The sequence below is a fragment of the Xylocopa sonorina genome, chromosome 11 (genome assembly GCF_050948175.1).
Source record: "Xylocopa sonorina isolate GNS202 chromosome 11, iyXylSono1_principal, whole genome shotgun sequence".
NCBI lineage: Eukaryota > Metazoa > Arthropoda > Insecta > Hymenoptera > Apidae > Xylocopa > Xylocopa sonorina.
The window spans coordinates 3,971,856-3,993,705 of NC_135203.1; the positions used below are offsets into that span (position 1 = coordinate 3,971,856).

General features: G+C 49.1%; 1 protein-coding gene across 4 annotated transcripts in view; it reads right to left on the reverse strand.

The window, feature by feature from the left end:
• The window catches only part of Rbp6 (RNA-binding protein 6), a 720,663-nt gene that overhangs the window by 253,245 nt on the left and 445,568 nt on the right, over positions 1-21,850 (reverse strand). For all 4 annotated transcript variants that reach the window (XM_076903951.1, XM_076903952.1, XM_076903949.1 and 1 more), the window contains exon 5: positions 20,211-20,252. In XM_076903951.1, coding sequence (XP_076760066.1) covers positions 20,211-20,252 — 42 coding nt within the window. The remainder of the gene's footprint in view (positions 1-20,210; positions 20,253-21,850) is intronic.

Genomic DNA, 21,850 nt, shown 5'->3' on the forward strand with positions numbered 1-21,850 from the left:
GACTCAGCCAGCTATCAGACCCGCTACGGGCGCGCCTTATTCGAGCTGACTAAACATGCCAACTTAGATTGCCATAACACTGCGCGATGTATATGTCGTCGGAATCTTCTGCTCCCTTCCCGCCGTCTCTGTGACCCGTTTCATCTCTCGTCATCCGTTTCGAGCCCCTTGAAACCGCGCTGCCTTTAATTACTTCGTTTTACCCCCTTCCAGCCCGACGACCCCGCCACCCTCCCTGCCCGCGCACTTGTTGCAAGCGTACACACTCGGGACTCTGTGAAAATGATTTCGCATTATTCGCGACTACGTTGGACGACGATCTCGAATACTTTTCGTGTCGTAGATTTAACCGCGGGACAAATGAAAATTAATATCCTCCAATGAGATTATTTTATGTACGCATCGTATCGTATCGAGAATATTATTTCGTTCCGTGTTTCATCGTGACGGTATCTCGCATTTTAGAATCAACTTAACGAACAACTTTAATCGCCATTTCAATGGCACCGAAATATATTACCGGCGAGTGGAAACAACCTCTGTAAATCTCCGGAAACCAAGCACTTTATCGGACAAGGAGTATTTGGCCAGGCTGGCACGGAAAGAAATAATTAAACGCGGAAAGGAAACCATTAATAGCTGGCAGTTTGATATATCCCGCGGGCCGAGAGGATTCTTGCCGTGTCATTAGATTTCAGAACTAATCCACGTCCCACTTCAGCCTGACGTTGATTCATCTCGGCCCGTCCTTATCAAGCGGCACCGTTTTGACTAAATTCAGTGTGACGATTATCGTGGACGGGCACAGTTGGCTGGACTCCAGGAATGGCCGCATTATGTAAACAAAGACGGGTCTCGCCCGTCCCAATATGAATCACGTACGACGTTATATCAGGAATTACAGGAGCACGTGACCAGCGGCACAGCCACGGGACTGGCTGGTGACGGATGCTCCAACGAAGCGTGTCCGTTTTTGAGTTCCACCCCTCACTCCCGGAACTCCATTACGCCCTTTGCTAATCTCTCTATCCGTGCAAGTGCATTCTACGCTTCGCTGGCCACGATTCGAGTTATCTGCGTTACACTTCAATCAACATCGAAACCAATCTGTGCATTTCGGTAGGGGAGGGGGCGGGGGTGGCCGCACCCTTTCCTACCGATACGCCGACGATGCTATCCTTATACGACCGTGCCTCCTTTTGAACGTTGATCGCTTGTGCATCGGCCCACGGAATGACAAACAGGCGGCCAGTGTCCTTTACGAACTTCGCGTTACCCTCCTCTGATTTTATGCTACCAATAAAGCGTCCTTCCGTTTCAGGAAATACGTTATGCTGCGATCTCTTTTTTCTTTTAAATCGATCCCCAGAGTTTTGTTAAATTTAAGAAAATTTTAGATGCTCTGTATTTTGTGTAATTAAGAATGTACTGTGCGCGACAAGAATTAATTGCCACGAGCGTTCGATATCTTTAATTCGCCTTATTTCTTCCCGTCAGACTGTTACAACTGTGCTTCTCTCGTGCTGAATTCGCGTCAGATTTTCTGGTCCCAGGATCGCGGTACGTTCCAGTCGCGATCGACGGGGAGGGAATAAAAAAATCCACGGGCGTACGTGTGTGACCGATGCACTCGGTTATGTTCAGCAAAAGGCGACTGTAAGTACGCGATATAAGATGTCGAACGGGCAGTCGTAAAACCCAGCGACGAACAGGAAGAGACGTGGCTCGCTTTATTATCCGGTTTACTACTTTAATATAATATAACTCGAACGAGCACAGTGACCGACTCGTTGCCCGTGGAAATCTCGACTTTATCGGTTCGACTTGCCAGTGGTAGCTCGCACGCTGAGCTCTTTACCTCTTCACGCTCGAAAACGTTCAGCGTTGCCTTTCTTTGTATTTCGAACCCGTTCTCTAATTCAGAAATCGACAAAAAATAACGCACGTTCGATTTAACGTAATTTGATTTTTTCAGAAATTTATACTTCTCGGCTAATATCGAAGAAACGATTGGACGCTTTCATATATTTTTTTATTTTCTCCAGTTTCAGTATTGCTGTGCATCGAATCGGTAGTTCGACGAAGGAAATAAGTCTGGGAATTGGTTGCAGTTTTTTCTTATACTTTGTCAAGACTCAGCTACGATTTCACCCCCCTGGATTCACTTTGAGGGCGCCTTTCTTTCCATGGAAATTGGCGAGGAACGATCTCGCCTCTCACGGATTTTGACCGTGACGCGACGACAGAGGTGTCCGGAGACGCGGCTGACGTTTCACACGGGCTGTCCTTGTCGTGCGAGTACACGCGAAATCCCAGACAGTTAATTGCGGTGTCCCGCAGACAAAATGCGTCCCAGCTTCTGTACCCGACACCGTGGAGCAAACGGATTTGGACGTTGCTCAGCATTATTCGGTCAAACGTTTCCGATTCAATTAGACAATGGTCCCGTCGTCTTGTCATCGCGGAATAAAATCTACCGTAATGTGGATCTAGAGAAATTTGAACAGCATAACTTCCTTGCACTAATTAAAATCTGCCTTCTTCTTCTGAGATTAATTTAATTTAAAAATTGAGACAATTACTAGCACAGCGACGAATGCTTATGAAATAAAATCTGTGTCATTTGAATCAATGTATGATGATCTTATTTGTCCCAAAAAATAGCACAAGCAAGTAGTATTTTCTTAAATACTACGCACTGAAAGGAAAACAATAGAAGCAGTTATTTCAGGGATACTCGATCGTCCACAAGTTCCTTCAATTTTCCCAACACGTTCACGAAACTTTCCCACCGTTCGAGCCGCATCGAACTGGTTACCTCCCCTGGCAACGGACGCGCACGTTTCTCGCGGCGCAAAGAATCTCGTTACAATTCGTCAGACGCGTGTCTACCCCGAAATAAAGCAAAGGTAAACGTATTCCGGCAAACAAACCCTCGAAAATCCGCGCGCGTGCGAACGTTCGCGCCAGAGAAAGTGAGCGAGGGAGAAACCGCGTTGGCTCGAGAACTGCTCGCAGCTTGTAGAGGAGAAGAATTCCCTTTTCCTTCCGCCCCGTTATTCCTTCCTTCCTCTTCTTCCTTCCCTCTTTTCAGAGGCTGCACACAGTGTATATTTCCTTCGGTTATTACATGCACATTCTATTACCCCGTATTCGTTCCCACCCCCTTCGCCCAACCTCGTCAAGGCCTCGCGGTAGACCCTGCGTCTACGCCATGTTACGCTCCGCATGCAACTTTAACCCCTTTCCGCCCCTACCTCGCTCCTCCGCGCCCTTCGCGATCCACTCGAAACCCTCCTCGTTCCCTCTCTTTCTCACATCTATCGGTCTGAAACCGAAACTACTGGAGATTGGTGGTAGCGACGAGGGGAAGGGGGCCACCTCTGGTCTACGTGGCCCACAGGGAAATACAAGGCTCCGCTCAATTAATTCCTCGAGATCGGAATCTTACTTCGCGCATTTGTGCCTCGACTTCCAGCCGCCCGCTAGACCGAAGGAAATCACGAATGAATACGTAATGCGGATCCAGCTGGCCGCGGCCGCGATCGGCTCCGTTGTTTCATGCCGATACGTGCGCGCCACGAGCAACACGGCGTATTTCTAATGTATAAGAAGGTAATGACATTCGTGCCGCGATTCAATCGGGAATTGCAAACCGGTTGATTCTCTGGCGCGGGGCCGTCTGCGACCAAGGGGAACCGCGCGGCTGTTGAACAGGTGAGCGGGACAGAAGCGCGCGTTCCGGGAACGGCGAGAACGTCGACGCTGTTTTTTAATCGTTAATTGCTAGGCGATCTATCGTGTTCTCGCTCTGGCATTTTTGTGCAGTCGTCAGCGTGAATATCGATTTGAAACGATTCTCGAAGAAAAGATGAGCTTGCGAGGTTGCACGGAAAGTTTTTAATTCAAAATGTTCGTAATTGGCAGACACTATTATTAGTAGCTGCGGTTGTTAGTTTTGAATTATTGGAAGATTCTGTGCGATACAGTTCGGGAAGTGATTCGAAACTCTTGGCTGCTGGTGCCAACTCGCAACTATTCGCTGCTGGTATTACATAATAATTGCCTGGAGTTTCGGTAGCAAACAATTTCTTTACGCGGTTTTCAAGCTAGCACGATACACGGATCTTTATTCGACCATACAGCTCGTGATTATGGGTTGATTTTAGTAAATATACAAGGCAGTTTAGCTTGGTCAGAAAATTGGGTTAACGAGCTTGTGCTGGTAACGAATGAATTATTATAACCTTCACCCTTCTTTACACATCCACCGGCTACTATTTAATTCACCCTGTTCTATTACAAAACGGTATTACTCATCGAATCTACAATGTAGATCACCACCCTGAAGGACAGCCCTAATCACATTTCCAATCGGACTCATCTATCACGATACACATCTACGTGACAATCAATTGCAAATAAATGCTAGAAATCTAAATATTTGAGGGGATATTATAATGTCTTTAGCTCGCATGTTCCGTAGCGTTAAATCGGGTGAATTGTATGTATCAGAGTTCCTCTTAATAGTGTTCTTCATTTTGATATATCCCAATACGACTCTCTTACTAAGATTAATGTCAGTAGTTGTTTTCTTTACATCGTCAGTTTAACATATTTTTGGGGGTACTGTGTACTCAGTGATGAAGTGCATTTCATAAACTGTGCTAGCTGTTTGTATCGAAAAGTTTTCTATTGTACCCCGTCGCTGGTCGCAATATATTTATAATTAATCACAGCAAAAATTCGTATAGCCAAATACAACTTATCATACGCGCACACTTTAACATCCAATCATACGAGCTACTAAATATTCTGTTTAAATATAAATAACACTTGCCTCCATTTTAACGAACAAAGTAATTTATTTGTTAAGCTGCGCTATTATTCAGAACTAATATCGGCAACAAATATTCCAAACGCGGCGCTCTACAATTTCTAGAAAATATTCCGATTCCCTCGCAAGAACGTTTCCTCAGCAACCGTTCGCCGAGTTTAAACTCTCTTCCCAGGTCGAAGTCTCACGGTTTCTTTCCTTCCCTTAGAAACAATGAAGCTCCCAATCGCATTTGCGATTCCCTAGCTTCGTCGAGACCCCGTTTCACTCGTCTTTCCACCCGTCCACCCCCGCGCCCCTCCGCCACGCCGGCTTTCTTTCCTTCCATCTCCAGCTCGTTTCCATCCACGCCTACCGTTCCTGCCTCGAAAACGGCTCGCTTGTGAATCCTTTTACATTTTTATAAAGCAGCTTAATTCGCCGCCGGAGCGAGACGGGGCGGGCGAGAACGGGAACGGGTGCGAGCGCGAACGAAACGAAATAGGAACAGGGGATGGCAATCCGCGCCGCGGCGGGAATCCGTGTAGCCTCCCCGCGTGCTAGCAACGCGAAATTTTGACGAGCCATCGATCATTTTTTCATATTCGGACGCTCGTGTTTCATCGATACCGTTCCACGTTGTTTTATTCATGCATTTGACTTGCAAATTATAGATTGGCTGCCCATAAATCAACGATTCCTTCTTATCCGACGATCCACGATTCCCTTCGTCGTTTTGCTTTCGACCCCGGCTGCGTGGTTCCTTTCGCCCGATCACCCGTTGCACCCGTTGTCTACGAAATTATTTTTACTATCAATCGACTCGCGATCTAACAAATGGCCGCGATTTATTTAGAATTCGAACCACTTTTATTGCCCTGAAAAATGTTCTAAAATACCTATTAATATTCTTATACGATTTTTAACAGATACTAAATTCAATTATGCTACAGCGTAGATGTAAAACAAAGAATACAACTTGAAGATACGATCAGATTCCAAATGAACTCCATTTGTTAATGCAAGTTTTCCCTCAAGATCGATCTCCAGAACATTCACACACGAATCTCTCTGTGAAGGGACCCCGTGGAAAGAAGGAATGTCGCCGCTGAGATCGCGCGAGGGCAACGCGAGGGCGCATCCGCCGACAAAGGGAGACCGGAAGGCGGAAGGCGCGAGGGGGTGGCATTCGAAGCGCGAACGTGGAAATGATAAATCGCGGCCAGTTAGGTACGTTGGCTACATACGGCGGCGCCCAAGGAGAGAATTATTATTGGAGAATTTATTTCCCGGCCGAGGAATTATTGCCGCCATTATGCCGGCGAGCGGACACGTGTTCTAACCGGCCCCCGGGTTAGGCGAGGCCGTGCCACGGACATAATGGTCATTCCTTGGAAGCCTCGCGACCGATCGGCCTCTGTCCCCGCTCTGCCCGATCCGCGCTCGTTGCGCCAAGCTAATCGCACATCCGAGCCGCTTCCTGCGGGTATTTTCTGATCCCGTCCGCGGAAATTGGGCCTCGCGCTGCGTTAAGTATCGTTGAATAATGTCCTCCCGTGATTTGCTGGCTGACGGGGGTTAATTTCGTCCCGCGTCTCTGGCCAGCTAGTTGCGCAATTATATTTGCTCAATTTATTGGTTGCGCATTAGTAGAAGCCGCGTCTGGTATTTAGAGACGACGAAACGAAAATTTATCGCAGTGTGCTATTAATACGAGTACACGGAATTTATATAGAAAAATTATTGACGAAACTTCGAAGGTATTCTGTTTTAGTAAAATTTCTTGCCCAAGAAATTGTTTCTATAACAGTCAGACGTGGTCTCTGATTGGAAAACGCATCGTTAGAGAGTAAAGTGTTTCGTTAACGTTTACGCAATTGGAACAGAAGCAAACCGTTACGCCAATAATTGCACAGAAATTACAGGGGCGGGTAGTAAATCCAAATTACCGTGTGTGTCAAGCGGACACACGTGCGTTTAAGACGATACGGAAACGTGCCCCTTGCGTAACGACTATACACGCGCGCCGACTGCATGTACAATCTCGAATTAATTATTCACTTAGATAACGTCGATCGATACGTCATATTAATCACAACGGCGCGACTAACGTGGTTAATATTAATCAGCCGTCTAGAAGAGGGTCTACCGAGGGGAGGCGTGGCGCACGCGGTGCGGAAGGACTGCCACGAAAGGATAGACGCGCGTATATCCACAGATTCTAATTACTGATTAGACGGGGCAAGCGGCGAAAAGGGATTGCCAGGGGGGAGGGGGGAGGGTGGCGCGCGAGTAAGCGCGCCTCTTGATAATCAAATTCATAGTCTATCGCCCGCGATCCAATTCCGAAAGTTTCAATATTTCCGTGCCGCTGGAATCAACCGTTTCTACTCGAACGATGCCAATGGAACTTCCATCGGGGATGCAAGCGAAGAAATTCAATGAAGAATTCTGTCCGCATTACCGTTATTTTGCATCTCGTTCACCAACTTGTACAGATCGTGATTTCTATTCCAGCCACGTGTATTTACCGCGATTTTTCGAAAATACAAAACTCAACGAACGAATTAGTCCATTTGTAGCCAACGTTCCCCAACGAGGACAATTATAGATAATTGTATATTCTACAAAATATGTTAAATTGGTCTCCACGAACGTGTACAAATGACAAACCGTTATCCAGAGAACACTAAAAAATTCCAGGTAGTTCTCTCTAAATACTTTTTCGTATAAGTTTTCCTTTCATATATTCAGTTTATAGATAGATATCGATAGAGGGATATATAATTGCAATTGTTCCCGTTTGCTAATATTCCTTTCTACAGTGAGACAGTGAAATATCGTTATTTAACTCTAATCGGGACGATCGAAACACGTTCGAATTCTTCCATAATCGAATTCCTCCCCGCTGGGCGACAATCGAGTTAACCATTGCACGCGTCGCGATCATTGTCCAATAAACTTTCATCCGGGGAAAATTTCCATCGGATATTAACGCCGGCCGCGTAACACGGTGAATCGGTGAAAATTCAGAGCGGCGTTAGCTATCTTATATTCGAGCGAGCAGCCGGCTCTCCCATAGAGCCCGGGTTCCCGCGGCGGGATGGCTGGAAGAGTAGATTTCAAGCTTAATCGAAAGCGCGCGCTCGTCAAAGTGTATTCGACGGTGCTTTAGAGAGAGGGGCCTCTGGCACGTCGTACCGGTGGCGTCTGTTCTTGGGAGAGAGTCGGTACGGTTCGGCAGTCGCGGTTTTTGAAAGCCCTTTGCACAAAACAGACGCGAGGTTGCACACGAGGCCGAGGTATCCGCAACCGACAGCGCAGTAGAGACTGCGGTTACCAGACCGCAAGCTACTACCACCTACGCGAGAAATACAGGAGGGGGCGAGATGGAGAGCGAGCGAGAAAGGGGGAGAGATAGAGGGCTCGGACGAGGCACCGGTGATGCTGTAAACCCTCTAACGAGCTTACTTCCCCGTAATATCTGGGCGTTTTAGTTTAACCCGGAGCGTCAAAGATAAATTCGTTTGCGATTAATTCGCCCGTCCCGCGCGCCACGCGGCCAGGAATTTCCTTCCACAGAGAACGAACAACGACTGGCATCGGCTCGCGACGAGACACCTCGGCATCGGCTGTAATTTCGTTTCAACGAATAAACGTTGCCTCGTTCCCCGCGCGTTCGTCGAAATTGATTTTGATATCGCCTGGATTATTTCTCTTTTGAAATTCGTTTGCATTCTCCACGGTTTTTTACAAAGGATCGCACGCATCCTCCCCCGTCGCTCTTGCGCGATACTCTCGAGATTAAGCTGAAATGTTCGAGCAGGTGTCCTTCGTACTCGAATCAGACCGCGTACATATTTCAACTGAATTATATAGCGGCGAAACACGCGCGGCAACATGTGCTGGAAACTAGGTTTAACGCGAGGCGATTAAATAAGCGTGCAGCGGGTAGAAACGGAGCACTTGCAGAACGCGGAGGGCGAAGGAATTCCCCGTGACGGGGGGTGGGGAAAGTTATTGTTCATTAACGAAACGCAACGCTATCATCCTCTACGATCGATGGAAGCGACTTTTCTCAGGCGTCTCCGTTCCGCGATCCTCGACTGGCGAATTCGGTTTCGAACAGTCGCGGGAAAAATGAAAAAGGACGAGGAGAAACGCGGCAGGGAACGCGCGCGAACTTCTTCAAGGAACCCGCAGGAATTCATCGACGATAGATAGACGGGAATCGACGAGATCAGGTCGTGGGTCGAAGTGAAAAATGTCGACGGTGTCTCGACTTTTCGTGGCCCCAGCCTGCGATTCGTTCGGCCAGGGTTGAACCCGTTGCATTCGCGTGCAACGGGAAATTGGCCGTGGAATATTTACGAGGTGGTCTCGGCTCCTTCACGAGCTCGAGCATCACCGCTGCGCGCCAATACCGATCCACGAGCACCGAAGGTAGGACGCAGCACCTTTTGTGACCGTTCGAGAGACGATCGCAGGTGTGCGAGCGCGCGTGTGCACTGCACTCAGATTCAAGATTCTGGTACGAGACCACTACGGGAACGTACGAAGATAGCGGCGAACAAAAGAAGGACTCTTCGTTCTCTTTCGCGCAGCCACAGGGACGCCTGGTTGGAACCGTGCGCGTGTGTGCACGTGTGGCGAACACGCGTAGAGACACGTGCACACAGCTCCGCGCGTCGTTTGCCGTGGCAAAGGGGAAAAGTGGCTCGCTGAAGGCAGGGGATGAAACGCGATGGTGAAGAGGGCGGCGAAGAACTGAAGTTGCTGGGCAAGGAACGCAATCGAGTGGGATTAAACCTTCTCGATTGCTTCCAACTTCACGCGAGCTACCCCCGTACCCTCCGCCTCGTTCTTTCTCACGCCCTCCACCGCGGTCACCCCCTCGCCGGCTACCCTCTTCTTTCTCTCCTGGTTCCTAGATCCCTCGTTGCGGTGAAAAGACGTCCGATGGCACACCGGAGGGGGAGTAGAGAAAAAGTCAATTCGAGTCGATTCTATCCTCCGAGCTCCTCGGGTTAATTGGACATTTTTTATTGTCAATTTGTGATTGAGATCGCGGCCGCCTTTGTCGCGCAATCCGAGCGAAGTAGAGGAGGAGCCGAAATGGCGCTTTGTCGAGGGTCTCGCATTAGGACACCCTTTGTCCGTTATCGGGGCACGACGTACGGGTCTTTACTTCGAGCAGCCGTTCTCCGTTCGATCAATTGGAATGTTGGACCGCAGTTTCCAGCCGTCCCTGGCAAATGAACGCGCTTTTAATCTATACTCGCGTGTTCCCCGCGATTCCGCGCGAGCCTCTTGATTCCATTTTCGTTCGCGCGTAATCTGTCTGGCTCTCTATCTCTCGCGTTGCGAACCCGACAATTTCCGCGGGAATCATTCTCGCAGAATTCCACGAGGCCTTTCCGTTTCAAACCCCCCGCCGTCCGCCAGAACCCGCCCGCCATCCCTTTCACGGTCTTTCAAGGCGGTTCGCGAAAAATTGTCCGGCAGCCGAAGTTTAGCTTTTCTGGCTGAGGGAAAAAAGCGGGCCGGGAGCGCGGCGGCAAAGGAAAAGTAAGACTGAAGAGAGCGACAGGATAAAGGCGGCGGTGCGGCGTGTGCGCTCGCGCTACCGTCGCGAGAGGAACGAGTTTCCGCTTTGCTACTTTCGTCAGTGCATCGCAAACACCGGGGAAGAAAGAAAGATATCGCGGTGAAAAGAAGGAACGGGACGGTGGGGGAGTAAAGAAGGGCGGCGTGGGTAGGGGTGGGTCGCGCGGGTGGTATGGGCGTCGACTGGCTCGCTTCACAGGGCTAAATCGCGGACTTTTTTACATGCTTACACGGAGAAAGCCCTGAAATATTAAGCGTGCAATTACCAGACCCATTCACCGTGATGCAACGCTGAGACACGCGCGTCGCTAACGCACAGAGCGACGGAGAGACAGGGTTGGGACGGGGGTAGGCAGGCACGGAGAAAGAGGGCATAGCCAGGCCGGGTGCAAGGGAAACGAGGCGGGAGTAGAAACCCAGGCAGCAGAGGATGTCTAGGAAAGGACGGATAGAGGCGCACGCACACACGCCGTTCCGTTTCGCTTCCTCCATCCCCCTTTTTCTCTACACGTCGATTCAATGCGATGATAAAAAGCGCGCTAGGCAAAAACTGAAAAGCTTTTTGAGTCCGCCTGGCTCGGATGAGGCGCGCGAGCGAGACGCAGAGCCCCGCGAAACCTGTGTGCCGTCACATTGTTTCGAGCTTCGTTCACGATGCGCCGCCCCTCTGTTCCCGCCAACCCGCCATCGCCGCTGAATCGTCATTAAAAACTCCGGCTATTAAGTATATTAGACCAGCGCGACCGAGCGCGGCGTCGGCGAAATGTTTCGCGGATATTTATTACGGCCGATAAGTAGCGGCGGATTACTGGCTGAGAAATCGGCGTGAATTTATAACTCGAACAGCCGATGTAATCGTCGCGATGAAATGCGAGCGAAAGAATTAAAAGAATCAGGGAATAAATAAGCCTAAAGGCTGGGAGGCGTTCAACAGGTACAACGCGCTAACTTTTTGAATATTCATGAGGTGTGTCCATTAAACGGGGGTGTAATTTGTTTTCTTCGTAGAACGCCGTCTGTGCACGGGAGCTTGATCTATTTGTACATTCGTATGACGTATTCCAGTTTTGTATCACGTTTTACGTGAAATTCATTTCTACTCGGTTAAACTTAATCGTACATTATTTCTGCTACGACAACTGTCGTTCTAAGTCTGATCCTAGTATTGATTTATCCCACTTGCTAACTCGAGCAGAGACTATTATTTTTAATTCGTATCGGTAATTTCCGTAATTTGCCAATGTGTCACGCGTCTTTGATTTATTTAACGTGGACGTTGAAATTATTATACCGTCGAACGTTTTCGTTGAAAAAATCTGGAAGGAATACGGGTCACCCCGAAATGAAACAGCCTCGCGCATGTTACGAGTGATCGAACAAGGAATTTGCATTCCATCGAGTGGAATTTTTCAAAGAACTCGTACGTTGTAACGGGTCCGCCCGGCCACCGTGAAAAATTCGAGTCGCGGCGGATCGTAAATCATCGAGGCCGAAACGTCGACGCTCAAAAAGTTACGGCCACGGAATCGAGCATTCCAATAAAGCTGCAATTACGCCCGGTGAAAAATGATTTCTCGCGGTTAGGCCGGTTTTTGGGGCCGCGATACGGGCGAACTTCTGACGTCCATGCTAATGGACTGCCTCCACGGAAACGCTGTTTTTGCGAGCTCGTCGCGCGAGGGAAGTAGAATGTAATCCGGTAGCGGTTCGAGAATTTCGAGGGAAATCATTCATTCGGCGAGCTGGGGAAAATTTTTACCAACTTCTTCGAACGTTCTACTGAACGCCCTACAAAGAATTCGAACACTTCGAAAAGCAATTTATCAATTCTACGTAACGTTTCGAATTACTTTCCCAATCAGACCAAATAGAACGACACATACCATATTATACATCCACATTAATTATCCCTTATCATCTGTAACATTTTTCTAGCCCAAATATACGTGACCCAACCCAGTCCACCTAACGATCGTATCAACGCTAGATATCCAGCGCGTAGCAGTAGACACGAAGACAAATACTCGCGCATTACACGTCGAGCGAGCAACGGCGCGTCGCTCGAGTCGAGCGTAAAATAACGCTTTTAATGACGCTGCGGAGACAAAAGCGCGAGGCGACACCGAAAAATCCTGCCGCTGTCGCTCGTCCCAGCCGTGCCCGCTGTTTCGTTCCACGAAACCGCAGCTAGGTAGCAAACGAGTGAAGTGTCGCTTCGAAAATAGCTGGGGTCTCTTCAGCCGGGAAACGGGGGCTACGTGTACGCGCGCGAGCAGCCGTGATAGAGCGGGAACGAGCACGCGGAGGGTAGCGTAAAAGTGGTGTACGCCCTCCTCGCCAAACCCCCTCGTCGCCTCGCGTGTGCGTGTGTGCCTCGAGCCTCGAGCGGGTGGGTAGGTGAGCGCTGGGTGCGCGTCACGTATACCTATACATTATCTAGCAGCCATTTCGGTGGCATCATGGCGTGGCTCCCCGAGTTTACGGGCTGCTCCATCACGCGAGAGCTTAGCTTATCTCAATGCGACACAACATATCTGAGGCTTCCGTCTCCCGACCAGCAGCACGGCTGAGAAACTACTGTCGCCAGCGACAGGTGGCAGCCACGCTGGTATTCGCGGTCAAACGATATCCCACGGGGACCAGCAGCCCACGGTTTGGAAAGTTCTGTCGAAGATTAAACCGGCGATTTATTCGGCTGCCCAGGGACAGTAGATTCGCCCTGGTCAGGATACCCGCGTCACCGCTTTATGCTCGGGATGTTTGAACGGTAGTTAATCGAGCGATACCGTGATAACGTTTAGCGACATCAATGGGAGCTGGTCGTCGCGTCTTTCGTATTGTGCGACTCCCTTTCAGACGTTTTTGCCATTGGTTAGAGAGAGAGTCTTGCTAAAGAGAGTCACTGGCTAGGGAAAGGGTTAGATGCGCGATAAGTCCCGGGTTAATCAAGCGTTCGGTGGGATTGTTTGCGAATGGATTTAGGGGAAGCGAGGAGGAGAAAATTTGCTGAATTAATGAGAAATGTTTGGGTCACGGTCATGGACCATTCAGTTGAGAGTATTTAATTTAGATGAGCGAAGGTGTTATGTATATGGAAGATTTTATTTTCTGTCGTTCGTTAATCTTTGAGAATTAATTGCACAGCGAGGGATGGTGGGGAAGGTTAAATTTTGTCGACGATCGCGTTTTGATTCGCCTCGTGGAGAAGCGAAACGCTTCGCAGTTGAAGGAGCGCGATGTTATTTCGTATCAATTGGTTCTAGAGGACACACCGTTGAATCGGAAGCGGCGGAGTTAAATCCGGATGTTTTCCAGGGGCGATTGTATAAGTCGCGGAAAAGGAACAGCGCAGGGGCGAGTAGGGCAATAAAATTGATCACCTCGAAATCCGCATGATAGGAAGAAAAGAAGAGGTGGAGGCGGGGAGAGGGACGGAGGCGCATTAAAGTGCTTTGCGCTCGGTCGAGCTACGAATTTCAATCTGGAGCCTCGAAACGATCGACCCCCCCAGACAGAATAGACCCGGATAAAAGAGAGATTATCGGCTCGTACCTTTTGAAAACTGGAGATACCGAACTTTTCATATCTCCAGAATGTGATGAGCTAGTGACCCTGTTAAGTGTCTACGATCGTAGCGAGGAATTCGTCCGCGATAAAACTCGCTCGCCTCCGCTGCAGGAGAAGCGGAACTGGCCACCGTCGAAAATACTTGTCGATGCTAGAAAACGGAAACAGGGGACGACGTTAAAACTCGTTTATCGGAGGAGAAATTTTTACAAGATTCCGTCAGTTCGAATAAGCTCCCGGGCGAGGAGTTTCTAAAGGCATCGCTCGCAGCGTGTAACGATAAGGGGCATCACCTTTACTACCGCCGTTACCAACCCCTTCTAGCCTCACGTTGCGCGGTGTGTTTTTCTAACAAACGATAACATTACACCTCCGGCGCTCTCTCTCCCCCGTTACCTCTGCTCGTCCCGTGGACGCTGCCAGACCATAAATGCACTCGGATCCTGCGGTATCTGTCACCGAATGGCGTGTATGATCCCTGACTCCGGCTGCAGAAACCTTCGGGGACGTGGAACGTTGTACAGACACTGGACGCCACTTACGACGCGCAAACATCCCTCTCGTGGCCCCGACCCCTTTCCTACGACCTCTCTTTCTCTCGTTCTCGGTTACACACACAGCCAGGAGGCTATATCTGCTCGAGAGAAAGTGGACGCGCTAACGTGAAGTAAGACGGAAGACGAGGGTGAGACGAGGCGAGGAAGGGGGTGGCGTTGGACGTTTCAGAGGAAGGTTGCGAAGGTCCTCGGGGTTGGACTGTGTCCACAAGGGTGCCACCGTGGTGGAACCGTCGCAGGGTGAAAATAGGTGGAGGGGGGCAGAGGGGGACTGAGGGGGGAGAGAGTGTTCCAGTGTACACACCCGGTATAAGTAACGAGCCGTCGCTTTGAATGACCTGGCCGCGTATAAAATGCATGGGATTTCTCTCTAATGCCGGCCAGGGAGTTTGCCAGGGAGCGTATTTAGTCCCGAAAGATGAATGTAACAGGTCTCTTTTGACCCGCCCACCGAGAAAGGAAACGGGAGAGACCGAAAGTACCTAAAGGATTGTACATGTAGCCGTGGAGTCCTTGCTCTACTCGGAATCACAAATTGGTCTTTCGGGAGAGCTCGCCGCTCTGTCACGTGATCCTTACCGATCCTTACAACCTTTAATGCTTTGACCTCGCCCCCGAGCGAATCTCGAGAAACGGTCAGGTGCTTATACACGCTTCGTGTCATGAATATTTCCGTCTCCGTTTAAACGGAAAGAGGAACCAGGAGAACCGATCTCGCTCGTGGCGTCCGCTAAATACCGATGGAAACTGGTCGAAACGAATCCACGGAATGCCGATTAACGAGATCAATTCTCGACGAGAGCCAATAAGACGGGGGCGAGCAAAATCGAGCGGCGTTGTTTTATTCGCACCGCGGCGAGGTGTAACGCGGCGGATCGGTGAACGGGGTGCGTTGATACACCCGGGGAACGGCTACGACCGCCAGCCGACTAGCCCGGGTATCTCTCACTCGACGAAGAAAACAAAACGACTCCGCTGAAAGAAGGTACGTGGGTGGTTGCGAGCGCGCACGGAGGTGGAGATGATACTAGACGAGGAGACGAACCGGGGACGGGGTCTGAACGTGGAGGAGCTGAACACCCTGGGGAGCCGGCAGCTCGTTACGCGAGACGTGGTACCCGGCTCTCTTTCTCCCTTCTATTCTCTCTTCCTGGGCTTTCCTTCGCGCACCCCTATTCTCCCTTTCTCCCCGACACTCACCCCCGCCCCCAGCCTCTTCTGCCCCGTGATTCTCTCAAACCTTGATCCTTTTGCGCATCTATCTCTATCCACCCGCCCCTCGGCCCCGTAGCCCTCTCGACGCCCCACGTTTTCGAGGTAGCGCCGCTCTGAATAATGTCCCACGTACACGGTTGTCTCCTCACCCTATACACGCCTCGCGTATATCGCTACTCAGTAACAAGTGGATATTATGCTGGCGCGGCTTGATGCCATTGCTACCCTGGACCAACGTTGCTCTTGCTTAAGGGGACGCGCCTAGCGTCGACGGCAACGCTTCGGGCCTCGAGGCGCCGCGATCGTTTACCGGCTACCCCGGCTACCGTTCGAGTGCAAGTTTTTCTGGTCACGAATCGCGATTATGGCCCGCTCGTTTCAGAATATTGGCGGGCGTTCCTCTTCTATTATTTCACCCCCACGTCCGTTTCGCCGAACGCTTTCAATTGTCTGCGCAATTTTTTCCACCGCCCTGGCTCGCCCCGATCATTCGATATTATGTATCGCCGGGTTACACGTAGTTCGCGGGAACTTCGGGAATTGGCAATTTGTCGTTGCTCGCAGTAGCGGGGGACCGCGTTTTGTTTTACTTGTGTCGGGTAGTTCAAAGCAACGACTGCTGAACGGGAGTCTTTATAGAAGTTGCCGAGATGGGTGCTTGAAACTTCTGCCTCGCGATAAACAAACCTACGGGAAGTTTATTGAACAAAGCACAGCAATAACAATTCGCGCGATGCTTCGCCGCCCTGAACATCCTCCCGTAGCAACATTAATTTCACGTCGGATGATCCCGAAAGTTGCCGCGTTGCTCGCAACGTTCACGCAAGTCCTTCTAACAGGAACCAGTACCGCATCTTTTTTTGCGACACGAGCAATCATTCCGTGTATAAGTTTTACTATCTCTCGCGACAAAATCCCAGGAAAAATTCATTTAAAATAGTCAAATATAAATAATGCCAACCAGAAACCTAGATTAAACACAGTTGTACGAACAAAATTTAATTATTTCTCACAAAATGTTAATCTCATCGACCTTTTCTCTCTCAGGTTCTATCCGACGATTGAGTGGCTCGCGGACAACGAGATTGGCAATAGGCTAACGTGGAGACACAAAGGAGAACGACCGATGAGAAAAAGAAGTAGTTCGAAGCGTTTCTGGAAGGCCCAGTAATGACTGTCGCTATTTTTCCGCCATGTCGGAAGCGCATTGCGCCATTTCCGTTAGCCCGGAAGTGCGGTAACAAAGCGCTTCCGTCACGCGGACTCGAGGAGGTTGTTACTTGGGGGGAACGGAGGGGAACGTAGCGCAGGGACACCCGGTGACATTTCAATGAACTTTGCGGCGCGGCCATTTTCTCCGTAAAGTTCATCTGGTTTAACATGTGTTTCGCGGCCGGGGGGGTTGACGAACTTCTCGCGCCTGAATTTCCGACTTCATCGAGGAATTAGAACCGTGTAATATCGCGTCCGTGGTTGCGGAACGCGAGCTGGAACAACGGTTCCGCTAAACCGCAAAATGCCCTTTCCTTGCTGCCGTTAACCACGGAAAAGGAGAAGTTTGTTCGAATGAAAATATATCGGTTGCTAAACTTTCTCCGCATATGCGTGTTCGAGCTCTAGCGGAGTCTGATCAATTCTTTCGTGTCGAATGGTACCCAATACTCTGTAATTTTTCATTTCTGCTCTACGTTCAAATGAAACGAGGTTTCTTCGAAATAAGTGGTAATGTACAACCGCTTAGATTAATTCTACGACAAAATTGTAGGTCAGAGAAACGGAAGTAGATAAAGTTAAGTAAAGATAATGAGGAAAACATGTTACACGAATGACTGGGAGCACGGTCTTGTTCGTACAGACTCGAACGTAATAGAGGGGTTAATGAAGGAACGCGAGCCTATGTTTCCAGATCGAGATTTTCTAGATCCTAACGTATATACTCCAGCAGTGATTATCGTCGCGTGCGGCCTGAGATTTATCCCGCGTTTACGTCCACTTCGGTCAGCCGGACGATACCATATCGAAATAAAAGGGCTGCCTCAGAGAATGGCTATACGATGACATGTATTACAGCATCGAATTATCGCTAAGTGGATCGCGCCAGACGTGCCAGTACCGTACACGCGTCCCGGAGCTGGGCTCCTCTGGCAACGCTCCCAAACTCGAAACGGAACGCGTGCATTCGTATTACTTTTTCGAACGAAGAAGGCCGTAGGAACACGAAGAGGGGGTGGAGACGGGGAGAGAGGGTCGAGGTCAGTGCAGCCACCGCCATTTTATGAAAATTGCACCACCCTCTCCAGCTGCCTCGAGCGTTCAGGCGAAATATGTTGCACCCATCTCGCGATTAATGGTCGTTATATTATTTCGAGTACCCGAGCCGATGGAGGAGGACCAGAAGAGAGAGAGACATGCTTCCAATTGGCCGCCGCATCTTCTTGCGTGAAACGCGAGGGGATTCTGAACTGAGTTCTTTATTGGGCTGTAAGCTCGTCTTTAAAGCTTCTACATTGACAGGATTGATTTGATTCAAAATGAGAAATTATCGCTTAACAGTTTCTTAATTTTTGTTAGTAATATGTGAAGTATGGTTTCGTGAAGTGAAATCATTAAGTTATACTACATACAGTTTGAAAAATACAATTTATACACGTATGTATGTACGTTCTTTGCAATAGTGTTTTGCATAGTAATAAGTAAAAGATGTTATTAATTCCTGATGCTCGTTCAACAACCTATTCAGAAGTCAAACCGATCGACTGAATGAAACTTATCTGTTTGATTTCCTCTGAAGTTCTGATATTAAATTTGAGAAATTCATCACAAGTGGAATTCTGATTCGTATACCTTCTGAGTGACTCGAGTAACGTAAAATAATTTCTAGTATATGTTGGATATTATTAATTTCATCGAAAAAGAGAAATAACAAAGGCAATTAAGTACGTCCTCCTACAGTCAGCGTTTCTAAATTTACCAAGCGAGAACATCCATGTATGATAATCCATTACGCACAGACCACCTTCCCATTTACAAATGAGATAGCAATACGTCATACAACGCAAAGCGAACGTGACCAGCTATAGGACAATGCAAACAAACCTACTGAAACTCCCACTGAACCTCCCACGCCTTTAGATTTGTATGCTCGCACTTCCTTAGCGCATCGTACCGATCAATAACCCTCACGTGGACACTAAAACTGGATCCCACCCTGAAAAATTCTCTAAATTATCTATAAAAGCAGCTAGACTCTTCTGTTCTGTTCCCATCGTAAAATAGCGCGGATTCGAACGGCCTGTAATGGTCAGTCGGCGCGGTTGTAACAGAAATAACAAAATTTTCATCGAGGCAATCCGACTGATCGAACGCGCGGCTCGTTAATACCCGCTGGATACGTGATTACCGTCGGTGGCGCTGAATCGAGATTTCCCAGTTCGCGTCATAATTTATGCGCTTCCGGCTTTTGACGTCGGAACGAGAGAAAATTGGAAGGCGACGTTACCTAACCGTACGCTTCCTACCTCTGCAAAAGGAAGATAAAAAAACGGCAAGAAAAGAGGAATGAGAGGGAAGGAAGGGAAAAAAAAACGTCGTGACCTGTCGAACGCATGGACGAAGGGTTGTCAGAGGATCCCGCTGAAAGGAGCCTGTTCGAAGTGCTACAACGAGTTCGACAGACATCGAGCGAAACGTAGATAAAGGGGCGCGGCCGCGAGGGGCGGTCGGTTAGGGGTTAGCGAAGAGGGTGGGAGAGAAAAGGGTACAATTAAAATTAGCGCAATTCAGTCACTCGCCGGTAATTCGCGTGCCTGGCATTTATATTATTAAGCCGCGCGAATTTCTCTCGCCTCTGGTACCGGTGGTACCGTGCGAGTAACACGCGCGTACACACTCTCGAGCTCGTCGAGCCCCTCTTCACACGCGCTACGTGTATCCCTTGTCTGTGCGAGCCGCGCGGACGTGTGTCGCGTTCTGCCTCTTTCCCTTTTGATATTGTTCCGTCCTCGTTTCACCGCGAGCGGCGGAGCTTCCAGGCCGCGAGAGCTTCGGCCGTGACTAACGGCCCGCCAGAATGGGAAGAAAATAATTCCTGGTTTTGTAATGAATTACATCTAATTGCACTTATTACGGGAACGAGAGGGCTTTATTATTCCCTCTTCGGTGGCGTTCCTCCCCGCGCGCCATCCAGTTTGCTCTCGCCCGTCCGCGCCACGCTCTTTGCATCCCCGTCCCGCGAACCCCTCCTTTGGTTAGCCGACTCTCAAAGCTCACGTCTGCCCCTTAGCTACTTCCTGTCCGCAGTCTGGCTTATCTTTTAGCGCGTGACTCTCCGCGCGCAAAGGAGTTTTTCAGGCGCGAGGGAAACGAAGTTCTCGCGGCTGATTCGAATGGGCCGATTGTCGTCGCGCGTATTTTAAGGGACTCTGCTACGACGCCGGAAGATCTCTTACCTTTGGATGTGTCCTCCTGGGAAACGCTACCTTCGGATCGATCTGCAACGAGAAAAGAGTGCGAGTTAATTAATTGATTCGTCGAGAAACTGACAAATTTTTTTCAATAACTAATTGGTACGTGAGACGAATAGAGCCATCGTTTATTTAAGAGAGAGAGAGAGAGAGAGAGAGAGAGAAGTTATTTTTCAAATGTATTTATTCAAATGTTAAACAAGATGAAACGTTTCGCCATTTAACAGTTAAATAATCAAATAACTCGGAGCGAAATTAATTTTCAGTCAAACAAGATTATCCACGTTTATAACTTAAATATACATAGTAATCATTTTTAAGAAGTATCTCACTCAAATAACGTTCAACTTTGCAAAAGAAAATTCGTTTCAAACGTTATAAATTCCTATACAAAGTATTAAATCTAATAATAATAATAATAATAACATAGAAAAACAGCGGATAAAGAATGTGTAAGTAGGATAATGAAAATCTCCATAAAGGAAGCAGAAAGAACAGAAGCAAAGGGACCGTCGAGTTCCCAGTCGAAGCCCTGGTTACAATTAATTACCGAGTAATAAAAAGCAGACACCGGCACACTTTGAATAGATAGCCGAGGGACACCAGCGAGAGAGGGGATCTCTCCAGGCGCAGGAACTTGCCAGCTAGCCTAAGCAACCAAACTCTCGACCCTTTCAGCCCTATCGTCCGCTCGGTTCCTTACGCTCGTCCTCGGGGAACGCGAAGCCAAGTCGAACGTAACCGCGCCTTACGCTCTACGTGGCTAAAAAGCGAGAACCCATCTCCCCTAGCCCTGTCGATGGTCCTGGGCGGGTGGCTGGAGTCCTCGCGAACCCGTGGAATTCCCAGTGCAGCCGCGACGTAAATTGTCGCCGCGAAATCGAGCCGTTCGAACGTTCGTTCCGGCTTCCCTCGTGGCCTCCGCCACGGAACTTACGCGCGCGTAGCTACGCGAGAACGTACGTGACCGCAGAGGCGTCGTTCGTGCGGCCAGCCATTCGAGAAGTTCAACATTCGACGGCCAAATCTTTGGGAACTCTCGGTACGATCGCAGGGCTGAACGCGAGCCGAGCGAGTCACCTCGAGTCGCGTATTTCGCCTGCGTACCGCACCGTGAACGCGATAGTGGGTGTACGCGGCGAATAATAATCTCGCGGAGAACGGACCGCGGACTGAAATTCGCCCGGGGGAGGGAATCGGGAATTCTAAATTTCGGGCTCGCGCGTTACCGTGGGAATGTGATTCAATTTCGAGGGGATGCGGGTTATAGAGATTAATTTTAACGCGCGAGATTGAAACGGATCGTGATTTCTTCCGCCGCGTTAAAAAGATTTCTAACGCTTCGTATCGAACGATTTTGTACCGCATTATAGACGAGGTTAAATTAAGATGTATTTTCTCCGGGAAGTAATCCGGTATACCGTGCCCCGTCGCGTCTGACGTTGAATTATTAAAATCGAAATTAGATTTCAATTTCAGATCCCGATATTTTCTAAAGTAGGAGCATCGTTTAAATTGAAATGCGATATCTACTTAGATGCCATTAGAGATATTGTCGCTTACGCGCACCGCCAATAACAGAGCTCCAGGCATACATTAAACATTTAATTTCCGACCGATCGCGG